Source organism: Phascolarctos cinereus, unplaced genomic scaffold (genome assembly GCF_003287225.1).
Source record: "Phascolarctos cinereus isolate Bilbo 61053 unplaced genomic scaffold, phaCin_HiC Scaffold_2;HRSCAF=192, whole genome shotgun sequence".
In the NCBI taxonomy this organism is placed as follows: Eukaryota; Metazoa; Chordata; class Mammalia; order Diprotodontia; family Phascolarctidae; genus Phascolarctos; species Phascolarctos cinereus.
In genome coordinates, this window is record NW_027555625.1 from 174,858,479 (window position 1) to 174,877,026 (window position 18,548).

General features: G+C 35.3%; 1 protein-coding gene across 2 annotated transcripts in view; it reads right to left on the reverse strand.

The window, feature by feature from the left end:
* The window catches only part of SHLD1 (shieldin complex subunit 1), a 116,951-nt gene that overhangs the window by 24,912 nt on the left and 73,491 nt on the right, over positions 1–18,548 (reverse strand). The window contains exon 1 of one of the 2 annotated variants that reach the window (XM_078149731.1): positions 15,790–16,013. The exons of the other annotated variant lie outside the window; for it this stretch is intronic. Within the exon in view, the coding sequence (XP_078005857.1) occupies positions 15,790–15,835 (46 nt within the window). The 5' untranslated portion in view covers positions 15,836–16,013. Of the gene's footprint in view, positions 1–15,789; positions 16,014–18,548 lie in introns of those variants that run through there. 2 annotated transcript variants of the gene reach the window in all.

An 18,548-nucleotide genomic window follows, 5' to 3' on the forward strand; every position in this document is an offset into this window, starting at 1 on the left:
TAAAAGCAGGAATGTTGCTGCACCAAGTTTTTAATGAATGGTACCCTGTATCCTCAACTATTTTAGCCAGAAACCTCATCCTCAAAAGAGAAAATCAACAAATCATAAAATATACAGCACAGATTGCATGAGTGGGTCAAAACTCTGGGTCATCTAGTCTTCTAGACTAGATAAGTTAAGGAGACTTTTTCAAAAATCATGATAGTTATCATCATCATCATCATATAATTTTATCTTTTTTCCCCTAAAACCTAACATAACATCTTACACATAGGAAGAGTTTAACAAATGTTTCTGAGTTTAATGAGGAATGGCACTTTATGACATGGAAGTGAACTTGGATTCTCAAAGGCTGTGCAAACTGATGGGTTTACCAAGCTGAAAAGGCTGAACAATTCAAGCCTGACAATAGGATGTATGTATGTTGCACAAAGAACAGCTTAGATAAGTTTAGAGAAGATCTTCACTGCAGATTTGGTTATTCTTTTTTTTTTCAGTCACAAATACTCATACAGATTGCCCACTACAGCTTACTCAAAAGGCTTGTGATCTGAATTGGCAGAGGAAGTATTCTACACAGAAGATCCTTGGTGTAATGAAGTGAGAGATATGATGAGCTCGAAGACATGGTGTTTTCATTCCAAGAAGACTACTTGGAGGGATGGGTCATATCCTTATGAAAATATCGCTAAGATAAAGATAAGTGCCAAGTGGGTGGTTAGGATAGCAAGTATGCTATGGGAGTTGAAATGAAGAAGGGATCATTAGGTTGGGGTGGGAAAGCTCTAGATTAATCACTGTAGTTTCACTGATTAATTCACACCTTCAATTAAGCCTCAAATTAACTCTTACCAAGATTTATATTTTCAATATTTACAATTTCATCTGCAAGCAGAAGCATCTGGAAGTCCTCACTGTCTCTGCAGAATCCCTTTTCAATTTGGACTCTGAGGTGTATCTCCTCATTGACAGTGGCAAACACTATATAAGTCTCTCTATTTTATGCCTCAGTTAATATCAATAATCAAAGGGTCAAATAAAGTTATTCTGCCCTTATAGATCTCAAGGATTGATGTATAACTCCACATATGTATTAGAGACATCTGCCTGGAACATTGCAGAGCCCCCTAACTGAAATTCATAATCACTCAAAACACATTTGACTTAATTTATAAACAAAGAAAAAAAACCAAGTGAATGAATCAATCAGTCAACAAGCATTTATTAAGCAACTATTATGAGCCAGGAAGCCTGTTATGAAGAATGCCTACTGTTCAGACTATAATATGTGGTTGGAGAAATAGCATATAGGGCTCATCCATCACTACATATATATCATGGACAGATGGCAAATGCACAATGAGCTAAGTGCAGAGCTAAACCGGAGGAGAGAAAGCAAGACTAGAACTTTATAGTTCCTTGAGTGTCCTTGAGTGTCTCTAAAATAAAGCCTGCCTTTTTAGCATCACCATTCTTCTAGTGACATTGTATGGCTCCAAGTTATGGAACACTACAGTCTTTGAACTGAAGTTGGGATTTACCCAAAAGGCAATAGAGAGGTTACTGTGGGTACTTAGAGATTGTAATATATTGTGAACAAGGAATTATGTAGAAGAAAAAGCATAAAATATGTCATCTCTAATACTCAAATGGATTTGTGATCTTGTGGACTTAGAATTTCCCTCCAAAGATGCAGATCATAATTTATACATACCTGCCCATCCTGTGTGACTTGGTCCTACCAAAAGTTCACTACAGGGTCCAACCAACATGTTGGAGTCCTTCAGTGCTTTCTCCCAACAAAACAAGAATACTAATGGAGCAATCTGGCCATTCCCCACCATCCTTCACTCTAGCTACCTAACCAAGCCCATAGTCCTTCCATAGCTCTTTCCATTGTACAATTATTTGCTGACATCTTCTGCTTGTGTTCTTTTTTTAGAATTCCTCATTGGTTATAAATTACAGCCTGTTCACACTCACCATAAGCCGTTCTTTTGTGCTCTGTGTGACACTTATCTTAGTTTTTAGGAGGCAGTGGTTATCCAGGTCTTGCTGACCTAAAGCAATACTGGTAAACTGTTTGAACTAAAAAGATGGGTCTCTATCATTATGGGAAGCCAATAAAAGTGCTTTGCAGTTTCTCCAAAGCAATCCAGACTGTTGTCTGGATTTTCAACTTCAGATTCAGATTATTATCTACCTGCCTTGTCTATGCCAGATCTGAAATGTCTATTCCAGACAAGCTGCTAGACAAGCTCTAAAGGATGACCATTCAGTTGAAATCTGGGCAATAGACAAATGGCCATCCATTTAGCCTTTCCCATGTGGGCAGAGAGGCCAAACTCCTTTGAGTGATTACATATTTTTTCCCCAGGAGTCTATGCAATATCTTTTGACATTGTGCTATCTGCAAACAAGCAAACAAGAGAATATGGAAAACCTCATCATCCACAGGGAAGCCCTCCTCGACCTGAGTGCTGTGTTACATTTCCTCCATCAGAGTGGCAAAAACTTTTACTGTGCATATGTCTTCTTGTTTTATGCTTTGCCTGATGTTTGTTTCTGTTGTTACAAAAGGATCTTAAATAATCTTGATGGGAGACAACTTGTTGGAAAAAGAGCCTGTAAAGTAGCTTTTCCCCCCTATTGTCAAATGCTCTTTCGTGATCGATGAACAATAAGCATAATGAGGTTTTATACTCTTTACACCTTTAGTCACCTGTAAAACTGTAAAGATATGGTACATTTTTTTAAATGTTGCTTCCAAAAGCCCATTTGTTGCACGATAATACCCTCATCGAGAATGCTGTCAATTCATATATAAAAGGTTCTCATAAAGTTTTGTATAGCTGGACAAGTAGGTATATAGATCAATAGTTGCTGATGCTTTCTTGGTCATCTGTTTTTGAAATTACGAAGGTCCACAATTTTTTCCATACCTTTGGTTTCTTCCATCCCTTTAGATATTTTGTAAATTGGCCTCTCAATGTCCGCACAGTTATATTGCCTAAGCACAGATCTCTTGTAAATATGCTTGATCAAATACTATTACTTTCCTTATCTTTTGTGCCATTTCTACTTTTTCTGTAAGCATCTGAGGGATCAAAATGGCAGGGTCCAGGTGTGGTGGTTTCATTATTTTTTTTATAATTTCATAAATCTTTTCCATCACTCTTTTGTTTGTAGTCTTTCAATTTTCATCCTTAAATGCCCTTGGGATAATTTTACTTAGTTGAATATCTTGCTAAATTTTTAAAGACTGATTTAATACATCATTGCCTCTCTCTGCTTAATAATAATAATGACAATATTAATAATACTTTGTATTTATTATTATTATCAATACAGTGCTTTAAACTTTTTGAAGTTCTTTACAAATATTATTTTACCCTTACAACAATCCTGGGACTTAAGAGATATTAGTATTCTCTTTTTTCAAATGATGATGAAACTGAGGCAGAGAAATGTTAAGTAATTTGCCCAGGGTCACATAGCTAATAGATATCTAGCTCAGAATTTGAACTCAAGTCTTCTAATGGTCTATCTACTGTTTATCACCTAGCTATTTATGATAACAATACTGTCTATAAACATCCATCCAGCTTTTATAGAATTTAAAAGACGTCAGCAAAGAAATATATTACCAGAAAAAAAAAAAAGAAAGATGAGCTGGTCACATAGCACATTAGTAAAAACTTACTGTCTATTATTTGCATTAAAGGTATATGTGAATGTCTTATATGCTCTTAATATATGGTAAGCTCTATGATCCCTTCCCCAAACTTTTGATTTCTTCCATTACCTAATACAGTATTCTACAAACACATAGTAGGTGCTTAATAAATATTTCTTGAATTGAATTACACTAAATCATAGGAGGTCACATGGTATAGTGGAGCTAGCGCTGGATCCAAGGTTCACATCCTGGCCCTGCTACTTGCTACCTGTGTGACTTTGGGCAAGTGCCTTAACCTCTCTGAACCTCAGTTTCCTCAACTGAAAAATGAGGGGTTGGACTAAAAGACTTTGATAAGCCCTTTGAGATCTAAATCTATGATTCTATTAATTATTTTTAGGAGGAAGTCATTCAGTGGACAAGGGAAGTCCAAGGAGAAGGGATTTCCATGGACAAATATTTCTACATCCTTAATATAAGGACAATCCATGTATACCTTTAATTGCTGCACTGGTGTAACTACAAAACTTTCTGAGTCATCTAATAAAAAAATTAATTACTTCACAGTATAGTTTAGTGATGTGTTGGTCATCCAAATTATGGCATATGTGGTAAGGATGTACTAATCAAATTTCTGATAAATTTTAACAGTTTATTTCCCACAACCCAACTATATTGAATAACATATGTCAATTGGGGTGAAGGGAGGATCATGTTACATCAGAAAGACAGCCAGGCCCAGGAATCAAGAAGGCCTCAATTCAAGGCCTATGACACATGGTCACTGAGTAACTATGGACAGGTCACTTAATCTCTTAGTGTCCATGCAATGTTTAAGACAATAAGTTGCAGATGAATTACTGATCTATATCAGTACAGGATGTTGTCATACTAAGAGTTCCCTATACAGATGAAATCACAGTCTCAGATCTACTTCCCCTCCCCCAGTATATATATACACATATATCATATATGCACATATATACACATAACATATATTACATAAAATAAACTAGAATAAAAGCATTGAACAAAGGCATAAATTGAGAACATCAAGCATAGGATAAGCACATTTTATGTGTGAGTATCCAGTTAAAAGGGGCAAAGGAAAGAAAATGGGGTAAATAGTCACAGAAGGAGTTTCACATCAGCTTGGACAAGGGGGATTATTAACTTTTTTAAATTACTATTTATGATTAAGATCCTACCTGGGCAGGAGGAAGTATTCTCTTTCTGGGAACTTAAAATTTGAAAATCTGTAATGATGAATACTGGCTCTAGACTACAGACTGGAAAAGTTGGTATATGATTAAAACTGAATTAAAAGGCCCTAACAATGCTTCTGTCACCTCTATTCATGTCAGATGTGGTGCTGTAGTAACCATAAGCAATAATCAAGGCTTTCTTCATAATAATGAAGGGAATAATCACAGTCTTAGGAATGATTTATGATAAAGGTAGCCCGAGTTAATTATCTAGTGCACAAAGGAAAATGGTTTGAGTTATACAAACAGTCAAGTGTTTTAAGCTACAAAATGAGCTTGTCGTTAAAGGATATCAATAATTTGTCCAGCAAAAATCAACATTAGACAATTATATGTCAAAAGACATCTTTAAATAAATGTAGCAAAATAAACTAGTTCAAGGTAATGAAGTAGATCTGCTTCTCAATTTGACTATCTCCTTCCTTTATGTAGCCATAAATCCTCATATCTTCATCCTGTCTAGCTAATAAGAACAACTCAGTTATATCATGATTTGAAACTTACAAAGAGTTTTACTCATAGCAATCCTGCAAGGTGTCATTAAAATATTGTTATTCCATCATAAATATGAGGAAAATGAGGTGTTGAGAGATTTAATGACTTTCTCCACACAGCTAGAGTGTGATCTCAGAGAGGAAATAATCAACCAAATGAAGGCCTGAGAATTAAAAGGAATTGGGACAGGCTGTAGTTGGGATTTTAGCTTGGGAGTTGAAGGAAGCCAAGGAAGCCAAGGAATCCAGGAGGTGGAGATGGGAAGGAAGAATGTTCTATGTATGACAGAACCAAGAAAAATATCCACTCAGGAGATGGAGTGTCTTGTTTAAGGAATAGCAAGGAGGCTAGTGTCATTCTGTCACTGAGAAAATAAAACTGTTTCTTGCTGAGCCCCAGGCCTATATTTTAGTTCCAATTTGAAAAGGTTATCTTCATAACCACTTAAACCCCAACAAAGAAATACTAATCAGTGTTTTCTCGCACAGAAACTTTCCCCAATCTAGCCTCTTTCTTTACTTGGGACATAACCCTCATTCAGCCACTCGTATTCCTCCCCTTCTGTTCTCTACCTTCACATCTATTCTACTTGCTTCTCCATATCACTAAATAACATGCATTAAATCACTCTACCAGATCTCATGCTTTCTGTCCTTGTCCCCACATTTCTATTTTTATACCTATCTCACAAGATTAAAATCCAAATTTGTTTAGACATATTCCTTGTGTAATGGGTCAAATAACCTCTTCCTATAAAAATTAGCATGTCTAAACCTTCCAATTCTATTACTCAATCCCAGTTAGGGGTATTCCATTTCTTAAACTGAAATAAAAATCTGCATGCATTTAGGGGCGGGAAGTTTTGATAGCATAGTTTCCAGGTCTATGCTAAACGCACATGTGGAAATAATCTTCCAACATATCTATAAGAGCTATTAAGAAAGTTTGTCTGTTAATACCTAGTGGCAAACAACAGACAAAGAAAATCAATTTTAACCAGGCTCCCTCTGCTCAGGCCAACCATTATATTCAGCTTTCTCCCTTTGTTTCCCCATAGAAAGGTTTTCTAAAATGACAATCCATACCTCACAAAAAATGCCCCAAAAGTAGAGGCCGTCTGTGTACAATAACAAGATACAAATCTGTGCAGATACACCTGAACTGAGTCAGAGGAAAAATGTATTCTTATCAAGGAAAGAAAAAACTCAAATTAAAAAAAAAATCAACCAGTTGCCAAGGAGACATGAAAAAATGAGAAGAAATAATATACAGTTCCAATCTTTGGCAGTGAACACTCAAAACCATATTATGAGATAGAGAGCTCTCGAACAGTTATTTTGTTCCTTTATTATACAGTTATATCAGTGTATGTATAATGAGGCAAAACAGGGAACAAGGGCTGGACTGATTTGAGTTCCAGTTAGAACCCTGACATTAAGTAATTGTGTGTCCATGGCTAAGTTGCTCCATTACTTTAGATCTAGTTTATTCATCTCTAATAGGAGGCAGTTAGTTTAAGGCCTCTTCTGGCTCTAGAAAGGCTGTGTAGAGTAGGAAATAGAACAATTTGTTCATGGCCAGGAAATTCTGAGCTTAAATCTTGATTCTGACATATGTGCGGTTCTGGGCAATTTGAGTAACCTCTCAATGCTCTAAGTGCCACTTAGAAGATTTTAAGTGGCAGAGAAGGTTCCGACCTGCATTGGAAAAGAAAATGTCCTCATCTGGGAGTTCCCTATACTAATAAAATTATAGGTCCAATCCCTCTCCAGTATAAACATGCCATGTTATGAGCTTTGCTGAAGTGCCAATATTAGGATAAATAATGAGGAGATATATTCTTAACAGAGAATGAAAGAAAACTGTAATTTAAATATACCCCAAGTCTTGGAAATGGAAAATATTTTCTTAGCCTATTTTAAAATATCATTTATTTAATAACTTTCACTCAAGATGATGTTTAATTTCCCGAGTACTTTCCTTTTATATCAGGCCCCAGGGTTACTGAGAAAATCAGGTAGTCAAAAAACTGCAGTCATCAATATCAGGTTGGAAGAACTGCTTAAAACAATTTAAATACCTCTTATAATACCTGGTAGGCCAAGGTGCCAAAAGTCAGGTCAGATCATGCTATTTCTGTTAAAAATCAAGTTGGAATATTTATTATGATTACTAGGAGGAGCCCTACTGCAATCTTTGGGGCTTTTTTTGTTCCTCTAGTTTTACACTGTGGTGATTTTTAAAATAAGGTTTGCTCAGAGTAACTTTTCAGCAATTAAAGACTGTCATCTTAAAAGGCAGTTACTGTTCTTCAACCTGTTTTAATGGTGCCCAACACATTAGCACTCCTATTGCAAAAGGATTGAATAAACCCTTCATCACTATAAAGAATGTGATAGATCCAGAGGAATCACTGACTCTGAGTATTGATGGTGGTCTTGGTGAGATGGAAGAAGAAAGGGAAAGGAAAGGAGAATTAATTTATGACAGCCTGGCAGTAGGAAGAGGATGGGGCACAAAATATGGAAACCTGAGTGAAAGTCCAAATTCTGCCACTGGTGGGGACATAGGGCCAAGTTAATATATCTCTGGGCCTCTGTTGCCTCATCTATAATGTAGTGATTGGACTATTTCATTTTTTTTTGAAAAAAGAATTAACTACAAAACCAATAATAAAAGCCAATAACCAAATGAACATTCAAAAAAATAAATGAAATAATACATAAACATTAATACATTACACTGAAATTTTAATGAGGTGAACTATTGATATACATGAAAACAAGGAAAAGGTGCATTTGCTTTATGTCCCCTTCTAAAGTTCTGCTGCCTTCTGGTGTTTGGTATTCTTTAGTTTTCTTTCCTTTCTTTCTTTTTTTAAAATAAATACAGTGGTAAACAACATGTGTTATGTCTTGGTTCAGCTGATTCTCTTGCCACATTTCCTTGGTTTCTTCATATTTATGTTTTAATGGTACCATAATTTCTTGCTTCCTCTCTTCCCTCTTCTTCCTCCTTCTCCTCTTCTTCTTCCTCTTCCTCCTCCTCCTTCTCCTTTTTCTCCTTCTTCTCTCTCTCTCTCTCTCTCTCTCTCTCTCTCTCTCTCTCTCTCTCTCTCTTTATTTGAGAGTGAAGTTCTAGGAAGGAAACTTAATTCACTAATGTAGATCAGCAAATGTTCTGCAACCTATAGAATTACTGTGGGGCACTGGGAGGGCCAGGGTTAAATAGCCAGTATATATACCACAAGTAGGTCTTGAATCAAGGTCTTCCTAACTCTCAGGCTAGTTCTCTATTCACTATACCACATTGCCATAATATTGTAGGGTATTAACTGAGAATTCTAAATCTGATTCTACTAATCAAACCTCAATTAACTTTGTAATTTTGCTCTTAAATCATATGAGGATAAGACAGGTACTTCATTTCTGGGGAAATAGAAGTGTCTACAAAATGCGGTGCAGGCTAGCAGGGCTAAATTCCCGATAATTTCAGTGATAAACAGGTCCATGAAATGAGATTAAGAAAGTGACCACAGAATGTTCTGTGTATTTCTCAAGGCTGAGATTTCTGGTCCTTGCAGCTAGGATTTCCCAACTAGGTAAAACTCCCTTGTAAGTTTCTTAATAATGATCCATTAATCATGCTTTATTAGGGGTCAGGACTGCCACCAAGGCAAATTTTACAAATCAACCTACTTCCTTATTCCTATTATACCTTCCCTATTCCTGGAAACTCTACTGTAAGAAGTAATATACTTAGCCAAAGATGCTGCTTAACTATTTTTTTGTACTTAATTACCACATTTTGGGGTATTTATTCTGTTTATATTAATTCTGTACCTATTTACATTTGTACTTCTCGTCTTAAACATTGGAATATGAATTCCTTATAAGCAGGGATCATTCCATTTATTGCATTTGCATTTCTAGCTCCTGGCACATTTTGTTTTTGTTGAGTCATTTTTTTAGGTCATGTCTGACTCTTCGTGACCCCTTGTGGGTTTTTTTTTAAATTTTAAAACATTTTTATTTAAAGTTTTAAGTTATTCTATCCCTCCCTTCCTCCTCTCCCTTCCCCCATGATGGCAAGAAATCAGATATAGGTTATACGTCTGCAATTATGTAAAATATTTCCATATTAGTCATTTTGTATAAGAAGACTTAAATAAAAGAAAAAATGAAAGAAAGAAAGAAAGAAAGTGAAAAATAGCATGCTTCAGTCTGTATTCAATCAATATCAGTTCTTTCTCTGTAGGCAGGTAGCATGTTTCATCATTAGTCCTTTGGGATTGTCTTGGATCACTGTATTACTGAGAAGAGCTAAGTAATTCATAGTTCTTCATCATATAATATAGCTGTTACTGTGTACAATGTTCTGGCTCTGTTCACTTTACCAGCTCATGTAAGTCTTTCCGGGTTTTTCTGAAATTGTCCTGTTTGTCATTTCTTAGAGCATAATAATATTTCATTACAATCGCATACCTTGTTTAGCTATTCCCCAATGGATGGGCATCCCTTTCATTTCCAATTTTTAGCCACCACAAAAAGAGCTGCTATAAATATTTTTGTACAAATAGGTCCTTTTCCCTTTTTTTGGATGTCTTTAGATCTAGACCCAGCAGTGGTATTGCTGGATCAAAGGGTATGCAGTTTTGTGGCCTTTTTGTCATAGTTCCAAATTGCTCTTCAAAATGGTTGGATCAGCTCACAACTCAACCAACAGTGCATTGGTGCCTCAGTTTTCCCATATCCCCCCCAACATCCAACATTTTCCTTTTTTGTCATATTAGCTAATCTGATAGATGTGAGGTGGTGCCTCAGTGTTGTTTTAATTTGTGTTTCTCAATAATGATTTAGAGCATTTTTTCATATGACTATAGATAGCTTTGATTTCTTTGCCTGCAACTGCCTGTTCATAACCTTTGACCATTTATCAATTGGGGAATTACTTGTATTTTTATAAATTTGACTCAGTTCTTTATATTTTTGAGAAAGAGGCCTTTATCAGAGATACTTGTTTTCTTGGCAAGGGTAGTGGAGTGGTTTGCCATTTCCTACTCCAGCTCATTTTAGAGATGAGGAACTGAGGCAAACAAGCTTAAGTAATTTGCCTAGGGTCACACAGCTAGTAAATATCTGAGGCTGGATTTGAACTCATGAAGAGAAGTCTTCCTGACTCCAGGCCTGGCACTCTATCCACTGTGCCACTTAACTGCCCTCTTAGCACATACTAATGGATTAAATAAATATTCATCAATTGATTGTATTGCACAAAACATTTTTAAACATACCTTTTTAGGATTTATTTCCAAAGCTTGTTTATAAATCACATAGACATATCCACCTCATATTTTGTAATCATACTTTGTTTTCAACTAAAAAAAGCCCTACTTCAGCTTCATTGCCCACCAAATTTGTGAGAATTGACTCCATATAACTTTAAGTTGTTCCTGAAAACTAGATTCACTTCAAAATACAAAGATTTGACACCAATGAAGGTAATCAAAGACTTTGTTACATTTCATACATATAGTTAAATTTACAACTTCGTACCTCATACTTATCAGAGATAAATCAAATATACTAGGATTTTGTTACGGTTTATACATGCAAAGTATGTGGAAAAAAGTGAGAAATCAGACAAATGCTTTTTAACTATTAATATCTTTACTGGCTGATCATGTTCAAGGTGCTACTACTATCTACATTAATTTAAGACAGCTGCTCTGTTTGGTCCAAGGGGCTCATAACATAAATTTTAGATAGAAAGGGTCAGAGATTCATCTGTTTATTTCCAAAGGATTACTAGTAGGATTTTCTAACAAATTTGTAACCTCTCAACTGCAACTAAATATAGATATACCAAGCTCACAAGCTCACAGTTTGCCAACCATATGCTTCCCACACAGTAGGGTCACCATGCAAAACACCTCTTAGTGTATGACACAGTAACAAATTTGGCATTAGGCTACAACCTCTCTGATACTGTAACTAACACAAAGTGATTGGAGATATGAAATAACCAGATCAGTGAAATCCAAAATGCCCTTCATAAAGTCTTAATATTGATACTGAAAAGTTATGCTCATTTCTTATAATGGAGAATTCTTTTGTGTATTACATTTTAAACATGTTCACATTAATAGGGTTTTTGGTGCATTTCAGCAAATCAGTATATATTACATTGGTGATTAATTTTTTTTTCCACACTAGGTAAACAAACAGGCCTACTGTATTTAAAAAAATGAGGACAGCTCCAATTATTTGCCACTGTGACCCACTGTCCTGGCTTAAATGGACCTCTGAATCTCGGAGTTCTCAAGAAACTAAATTTGTGTATATATGGTGCAGTTGAATTTTAAAGCTGAAAGACACAGACTGAGTTGGAAGGGATTTTTAAAATCACTGAATCTTTTCCTTTCACAGGTGAGGAAATTGGGGCCCAGAAATAGATATCTTCCTCAAGATCACACAGCTCTTAGTGGCAGAGCTATTTTTTCTATCAGGACAAAAGCCCGAAAACATGAACCATTTAGCTGGCTTCCTATGAGGTAGATAGGAGAGCAGGAAAAAAAAAACCAGATGCCTAAACTGCATACTTATATTTTGCTAATTGGTACCAGAAATTATAAGTTAAATTTTTTTTTAATCTTTAAGCTATGCCAGCCTGTTAAAAATGCATATATCTTTGAGGGAGGTTAATATATGTAAAGCACTTTACAAATCTGAAAGAAGTCTATAAATGTTAAAATGAGTTTCAGAGCCTTTGAGAGCAGATTTTGATAGGAAAATGAAAGAGAAAGAACATAAAGGTATTGGATGCCTAACAAAGAATGAAAGGTGCCAGCTCCAAAGAGGAGAGGAAAGAATATGGGGAAATGCAATGTGTCAGATGACCTTCCATGATCTTCATAATTGTTTTTATCAAGTAAAATGAGAACTTATTTTTACTTTATGCACATTGTGTCTCTATCCTGAGTGAGAAAACCTTTAAAAGCAGTAATCAAAAATGTAATTACCAACTACATTTACCCATTTATATCTTTGGGAGGTATAGATTTTAAAAGAATAATACTAATTGGTCTGTGTCTTTTTAAATAGCGTTGTACATTTAAAATGAAAGCTTCACTAAGGTTTTACTTTTACATCCATTTGTCTGGAGCCCCTCCGTGTTCTGATGTTTTTCTATTTGTACAATTTAGATGTGAAAAATGTTAAGCTTTGATTCCTGTATGTGGTGTTTATAAGAGTACCATACTATAGCAATTCTTTCCCCTAGTCCTAAACAAAGGTCTAAGTAAAATTACATTTTATTGCTCTTGTTATTTTAAAGAATAGCAATCATATTCTCTTAAGTTTCATTCTCTTCAAGTTAAGACATTTCCCAGTTTCCTTCAAATGATCTAAAGGGCTAAGGGTGGGCAGCCCTCCAACATTGCCCTTCTCTGGATACTTGCTAGTTTAATCAATATCTTTCCTAAAATATGATACTAAGAGATAAACTCAATACCCTAGTTGTGGTCTGGTACAGCAATTATGATTCCCCTCTCTAGCTCCGGACATAATGCCTTTACTAATTCAGTCAGATACTGCATTAGCTTTCTCAGCTTCCAAACCACTATCAAGTCATAGTCAACTTGTAGCCCACTAAATCTCACAGATCTTTTTTAGATAAACTGCTGCCCATCTCATGTGAACTTGGATTACCACCCCACTGAAAAACAGTTTATTTTTTCAGTGTAACTAAATAATATCTTGCAAGAGATGCCAAAATGAGCAATTCATACACAAAGAGAAATGAGGATATTACAACAATCACGAAAAGGAGTATGCTACTGAAAATGTTCCCAACTGACAAAAATAAACTGGCAAGATTTTTAGGTTATGCAACATAAATGCTCTTATACATCTGAAGGTAACATTAATCACTGATCCAAGGTTAATTTTACCAAAAAAAAATAGTGAGTAAAGAGAAATGAGGGTATTGATAACAAATAAAAAACAATGATTGCTAAAGAGTTACACAAAGATGGGTTGACTCATATGGAATCATTTTTGACCAATTGTTCATTTTGTTAGACAATATTTTAGCTCACAGACCTCTCCTTTTGCAGCCTTCCAGCTTTGTAGACTTGCTCCTGGCTGTGTTCCTCCAACAACTGTCATTTTCCTTTTTATCATTTTTGCCAATTTGATGGGTATGCAGTAAAGCCTCAGAGGTGCTCTAATTTATATTTCTCTATCATTAGTGTTTTGGAGCATTTTTTCATGTAATTATTGATGACTTAGATTTCTTCTTTTCAGAACTGACTTTTCATATACTTTATCCAGTTTTCTACAGGGGAATGACTCTTATCCTTCTATATCTGAATTAGTTCTTTATTGGTTTCATTGACTTTTATTTATTTAATTTTTTTTTTTGGTGAGGCAATTGGGTTTAAGTGACTTGCCCAGGGTCAGACAGCTAGTAAGTGTCAGTGTCTGGTCTGAGACCTGATTTGAACTCAGTTCTTCCTGACTCCAGGGCCGGCGCTCTATCCACTCCCTTATTTGTTTTAGATATGAGATCTGCATCAGAAATTTGCTGCAAATATTTTTTTTCTTCAGTACACTACCTTCTAATTTTAACTGTATTGGTTTCATTTGTGCAAAAGAAAAATTAATTATGTAATCAAGGTTTTCCACTTTATATTCTCTGATTCTCTCTATCCCTTTTGTTTGGTCACAAGCTCCTCCCTTTACCAAAATTGTGAAAAGTTATTTCTTTATGAGAATAAATCCTAATGCAGCATACTACAGATCTTCTGGACAGAAAGGAAAAATAAAAAAGAATGGAAGAAAGAGATCACAAGCCTAGCAGAGAAGCATAACAGAGATATGTTGGCAGATTTCAATTATACAGACATCTGTCAGATTTGCTTTAATGATAATTTCATCTTTAAAAACAGAGAGGGGAAATTTCATTCTTACCAACAAGAAAAATTTTACTATTGCTCTAGACAGGTGGGATAACTACTTGACAGTTACTTAGGTAGAGGGAACTCTTATATAAGTATGTGATGGCTTGAATGGTCCCAGATATCCAACCCCGAGCCTGTGAGTGATCTCTACCTCTTGAGCATGCTCTGTGATTTCCCACCTGCCAATCTTTGCTCACGCTCTTCTGGGCTCCTTGAACATTCTTTTTCCACCTTCACTACCATTTAAAGTTCCTGAGTATCCTCTGAGGTCCAACTGAATGCTGCCACCTCTTCTGGGAAACCTTCTCTCTAGGATGTTAGAATACTTATATTATTGTGTATCATAGTTATCAGTAGAAGCTATTATGTATAAAACCAATTTTTTTTTAACAGAGGACTAAAAAAAGCCTCATTCCCTACTCTGCCTGCAGAAACGGTATGATTTAATGGATAAAACATTAGATCTGAAGGCCAATGATGTGGGTTTCCATTCTAGCTCTGTCTCTTATTCCTTCTTTATGTAACCTCAGCCTCAGCCTCCTTATCTATTATAGCTGAATATTGATATATAACTTTGAGGTTTGCAAAGATCTTCTAAATATATTCTAAAAGATGAGTTAAATTACATGACTTCTCAGGTCACCTGGCATCCTTATAGCTATGCACCTATAGAAACTCTCCTAGAGCAGGCAGTGTGGAATGGCAGAAAGAGCAACAGAAAGAGTTAGGAGAGACTCTCAAATATTCGCTAGCTCAGACCCCACCAGCTTTGTGACTTTTGGCAAACCACAACCTCTCTGAGCTTCACAGTTTTCTCCTCCATATACTGGGGATAACAATATTGACTGTCTCACAGGGTTACTGTAAGGAAATTGCATTGTAAACCCTAAATGCCTACTATTCCTATTATCTTCACATATGCTCTTCCCTTCCCCCTTGCTTAGCACTAGTCAACAGTGTGATATAGTAGCCAAGAAATCAAATGTGAACATAGCTGCATGAAAAGACTATATTAGAAGCACTACTCACATAGCAGATATTTAATAAAGGTTTGCTGACCATTATGACTTAAATAGGGACACCATTTTCAATATAATCTTCAAATGTTCACTGAAACTCAGTATATTCATTTTGGCTGAGAGAATATAATGAGATGTAAAGTATCAGATATTCTCTAATATTGCATCAGAAATGATGAAATGGACAATTCCAGAAGAAACTGGTAAAACCTTTAGGAACTGATGCAGAAGGAAATAAGAAGGAAAAGTAGAACAATTTATACAATAACAACATTACAAAGAAAAATAACTTTGAAAGACTTTAGAACTCTGATCAGTACAAAGATAGACCACAAGTTCAAAAAAATGAAGATGAAATACTCCACTCACCTTCTGACCAGGGTGATGAACTTTTAAAATGCAGAGGGAAGCACATTTTCAGACCTAATGTAGGAATTTGTTTTGCTGGACTATGCAGCTTTGTACTGGGGACTTTGTTATTGTTGTTTGCTTGTTTTTAATTTGCTCAGTGGTGGGGATAAAGGAAGCAGTAGGGCCAGGATAATTTTTTAAAAAAATCTGTTAACTTTAAAAATAATAAACTATTAAAAATTTAAAAAGTATCAGATATTTTATGCCTTCTGCTCTAGGCTTCTGGAGGTGGAGATGAGAGAAAGATGTGATCCCTTATGTGTTTTTCATAATACTATAAAATCAGCAACCAAAATTTTGGCAGTGAATATTACTTGAGGGTCACAAAACATCAGCTTTGTGACTAACAACACTCATTCTGCTGGTGAGTCACTGCTTCAAATCCCATGCATAACAATCCTTGCCTAGCTCACAGAGATATGTATATTTAACTAGTAAGGATTCTAAGAGGTTAAACAAACAAAAAATGATAAGTGATTAAAAGAAAACATTATAAGCAAAAAAAAGATACTTTACATGAGAAAATATAGCACTCACTTTAAGAATGGGGAGAGGGACACTGCATAATAGTTTTAGTATTATAACTATAAAATCTAATGATCTTATGACTCTAAGAGTTGATAATTTTCTGAATTTAAGGTACAAAATGCTTATTCTTTGCACTACTTTGTGCAAAAGAATACTCAAGACAGATACACAGGAAGAAAAATTCCATTAAAATGAAGCTTACTTTCCCTGAAACGAGAAGAATCTACTATAAACCTCCTCTGAAGGGTGTACTACTTTCAGCTATTTTTTTTTTATAATGGCTTTCTTGTCTGGAAGGAGAAGGCACAGGCAAAAATTGTTGCTCATAAACAAGCTTTTTTATTTTTTAAAGTCTATGCCTTTCAACTAACCCAAGAGATCACAACTATCTATATCATAAGTCAAGTTGCTCTTATGTAAACATCTGATTCCCTTAAAGTAGAATATTTCAAGTACAGTATGTTCAATGCAAAGATTAAATGAAGAAAATTATATTTTGAGCTATGACACAGAAGATAAGAGTAGCATTTTAGACAAATGGAAATACCGTGACATGATTATGGCTAACTTTACTAAGAAATGAAAAGATGCTAAATGTTAAATAAAACAGAGATAATAAATACAGAACCTGTTCTCAAAAAAATGTTCTATTGTGGCTAGACCACAATTACCAAAATATTGTCAGTATTAATCCAAATTATTTGGAATGACAAAAGAGAGACATTGTGGTGCAGTTGAAAAAACTTTGGATTTGGGATACGTGAGTTCAAATACTGACTCTGCCACTTCCATATTTGTGTGACCTTGGGAAAGTAAATTAATCACTCTGGACTTTATTCTTTGTAATTCTCAGTCTATAATCCTATGATCTCTAAGGTTCCATCCAGATTTAAGACAATGATCCTATTTTTCAAATTAAACATCTTTCTCCTCCTCCAAGAGTTGTTCGCAGGTCAACGAATACACTTGTTTTAACAGTCAGGAAAAGCATAAGTTACTACTGTGACTTGAATGACATTTCTTCTTACTAATAAATAACTCCTTTTAGTTCAACAAATCAGAGTTACTTCAGAGGTCTAGAAGTAGCATCATACTGATCTGGACTTACTAGCACAACCACTAATGTGTTCTAAACAAGGAGATGACATCAAACAGGAAGGTATGAACATCAGTCTGTTCTGGGAGGAAAAATTACTGTAAATTCTATATAGTATAATGATGATACACAAAACAGAAAAAGATCTAGGAGACAAAATAAAGTTCTGGGGTTTTTAATGTATTATAAACTCAATAAGGTAAATTGTCTTCAAGTAGATGAAGGATTGTCATGGAAAAGAAAGGTTGGACTTGTTCTATGTGGCTATAGGACTCAGAATTACGAGTTACAGAGAAACAAGCAGGCATGATATAAGGAAAAACTTCCTAACAACTAGAGCTATCCCAAATGGGCTGAGCTTTTTTGGGAGAAACTTGGCTCCCCCTCATGTGAGGTCTTTAAGCAAAGACTGGATGAACATTTGTTGACTGTGTTGTAGAGGGGTTCAGGTACGGTTTGGCCTGTAAGTTGGTCTTTCATGTTCTTTCTAGCTCTGAGGTTCTAGAATTCTGGGATAAGCTGAACATATATATTGGTTATATAGGCTTTTATTAGAAGGCAAGAATATTACCGAGATATATAAAATAGCATAGTACTTCATAGAATTTTGGAGCTGAAGACACCTGCACGATCATTTAGTACAGGTTTATCATTTTTATAAGTGGAAGAAAAAAACAACTGAAACAGACGTCCAATCATGGCTTCAAAAGCTTGTTGATGAATCATCCTTCCTACCTCCTGGCAGAGAGATGATGGACTAGATGAGTAGAGTGAGACATTTTTAGACATAGCCAATGTGTGGATTTGTTTTGCCTTACTATACTTATTTGTTACAAAAGCCCTTTTTTTTTTTAAAGGCAAGGGGAGTCATGGGGAAAAGCTAGGGGTGGAGAGTAAAACAAAAAAGAGAAAAGAAAGAGTCAATAAACATTAAAAATACACAGAAGAGAGCAGAAGGAAGTTCAGAAAGGTTCACAGACAAGCAGAGTATTATTAGAACTACTATGTTAAAATTTTACATATATATGCATATATACACACAGACATATCTGTATATATTTATATTTTTCTGTTCTTTGTATGAAGTAAAAAT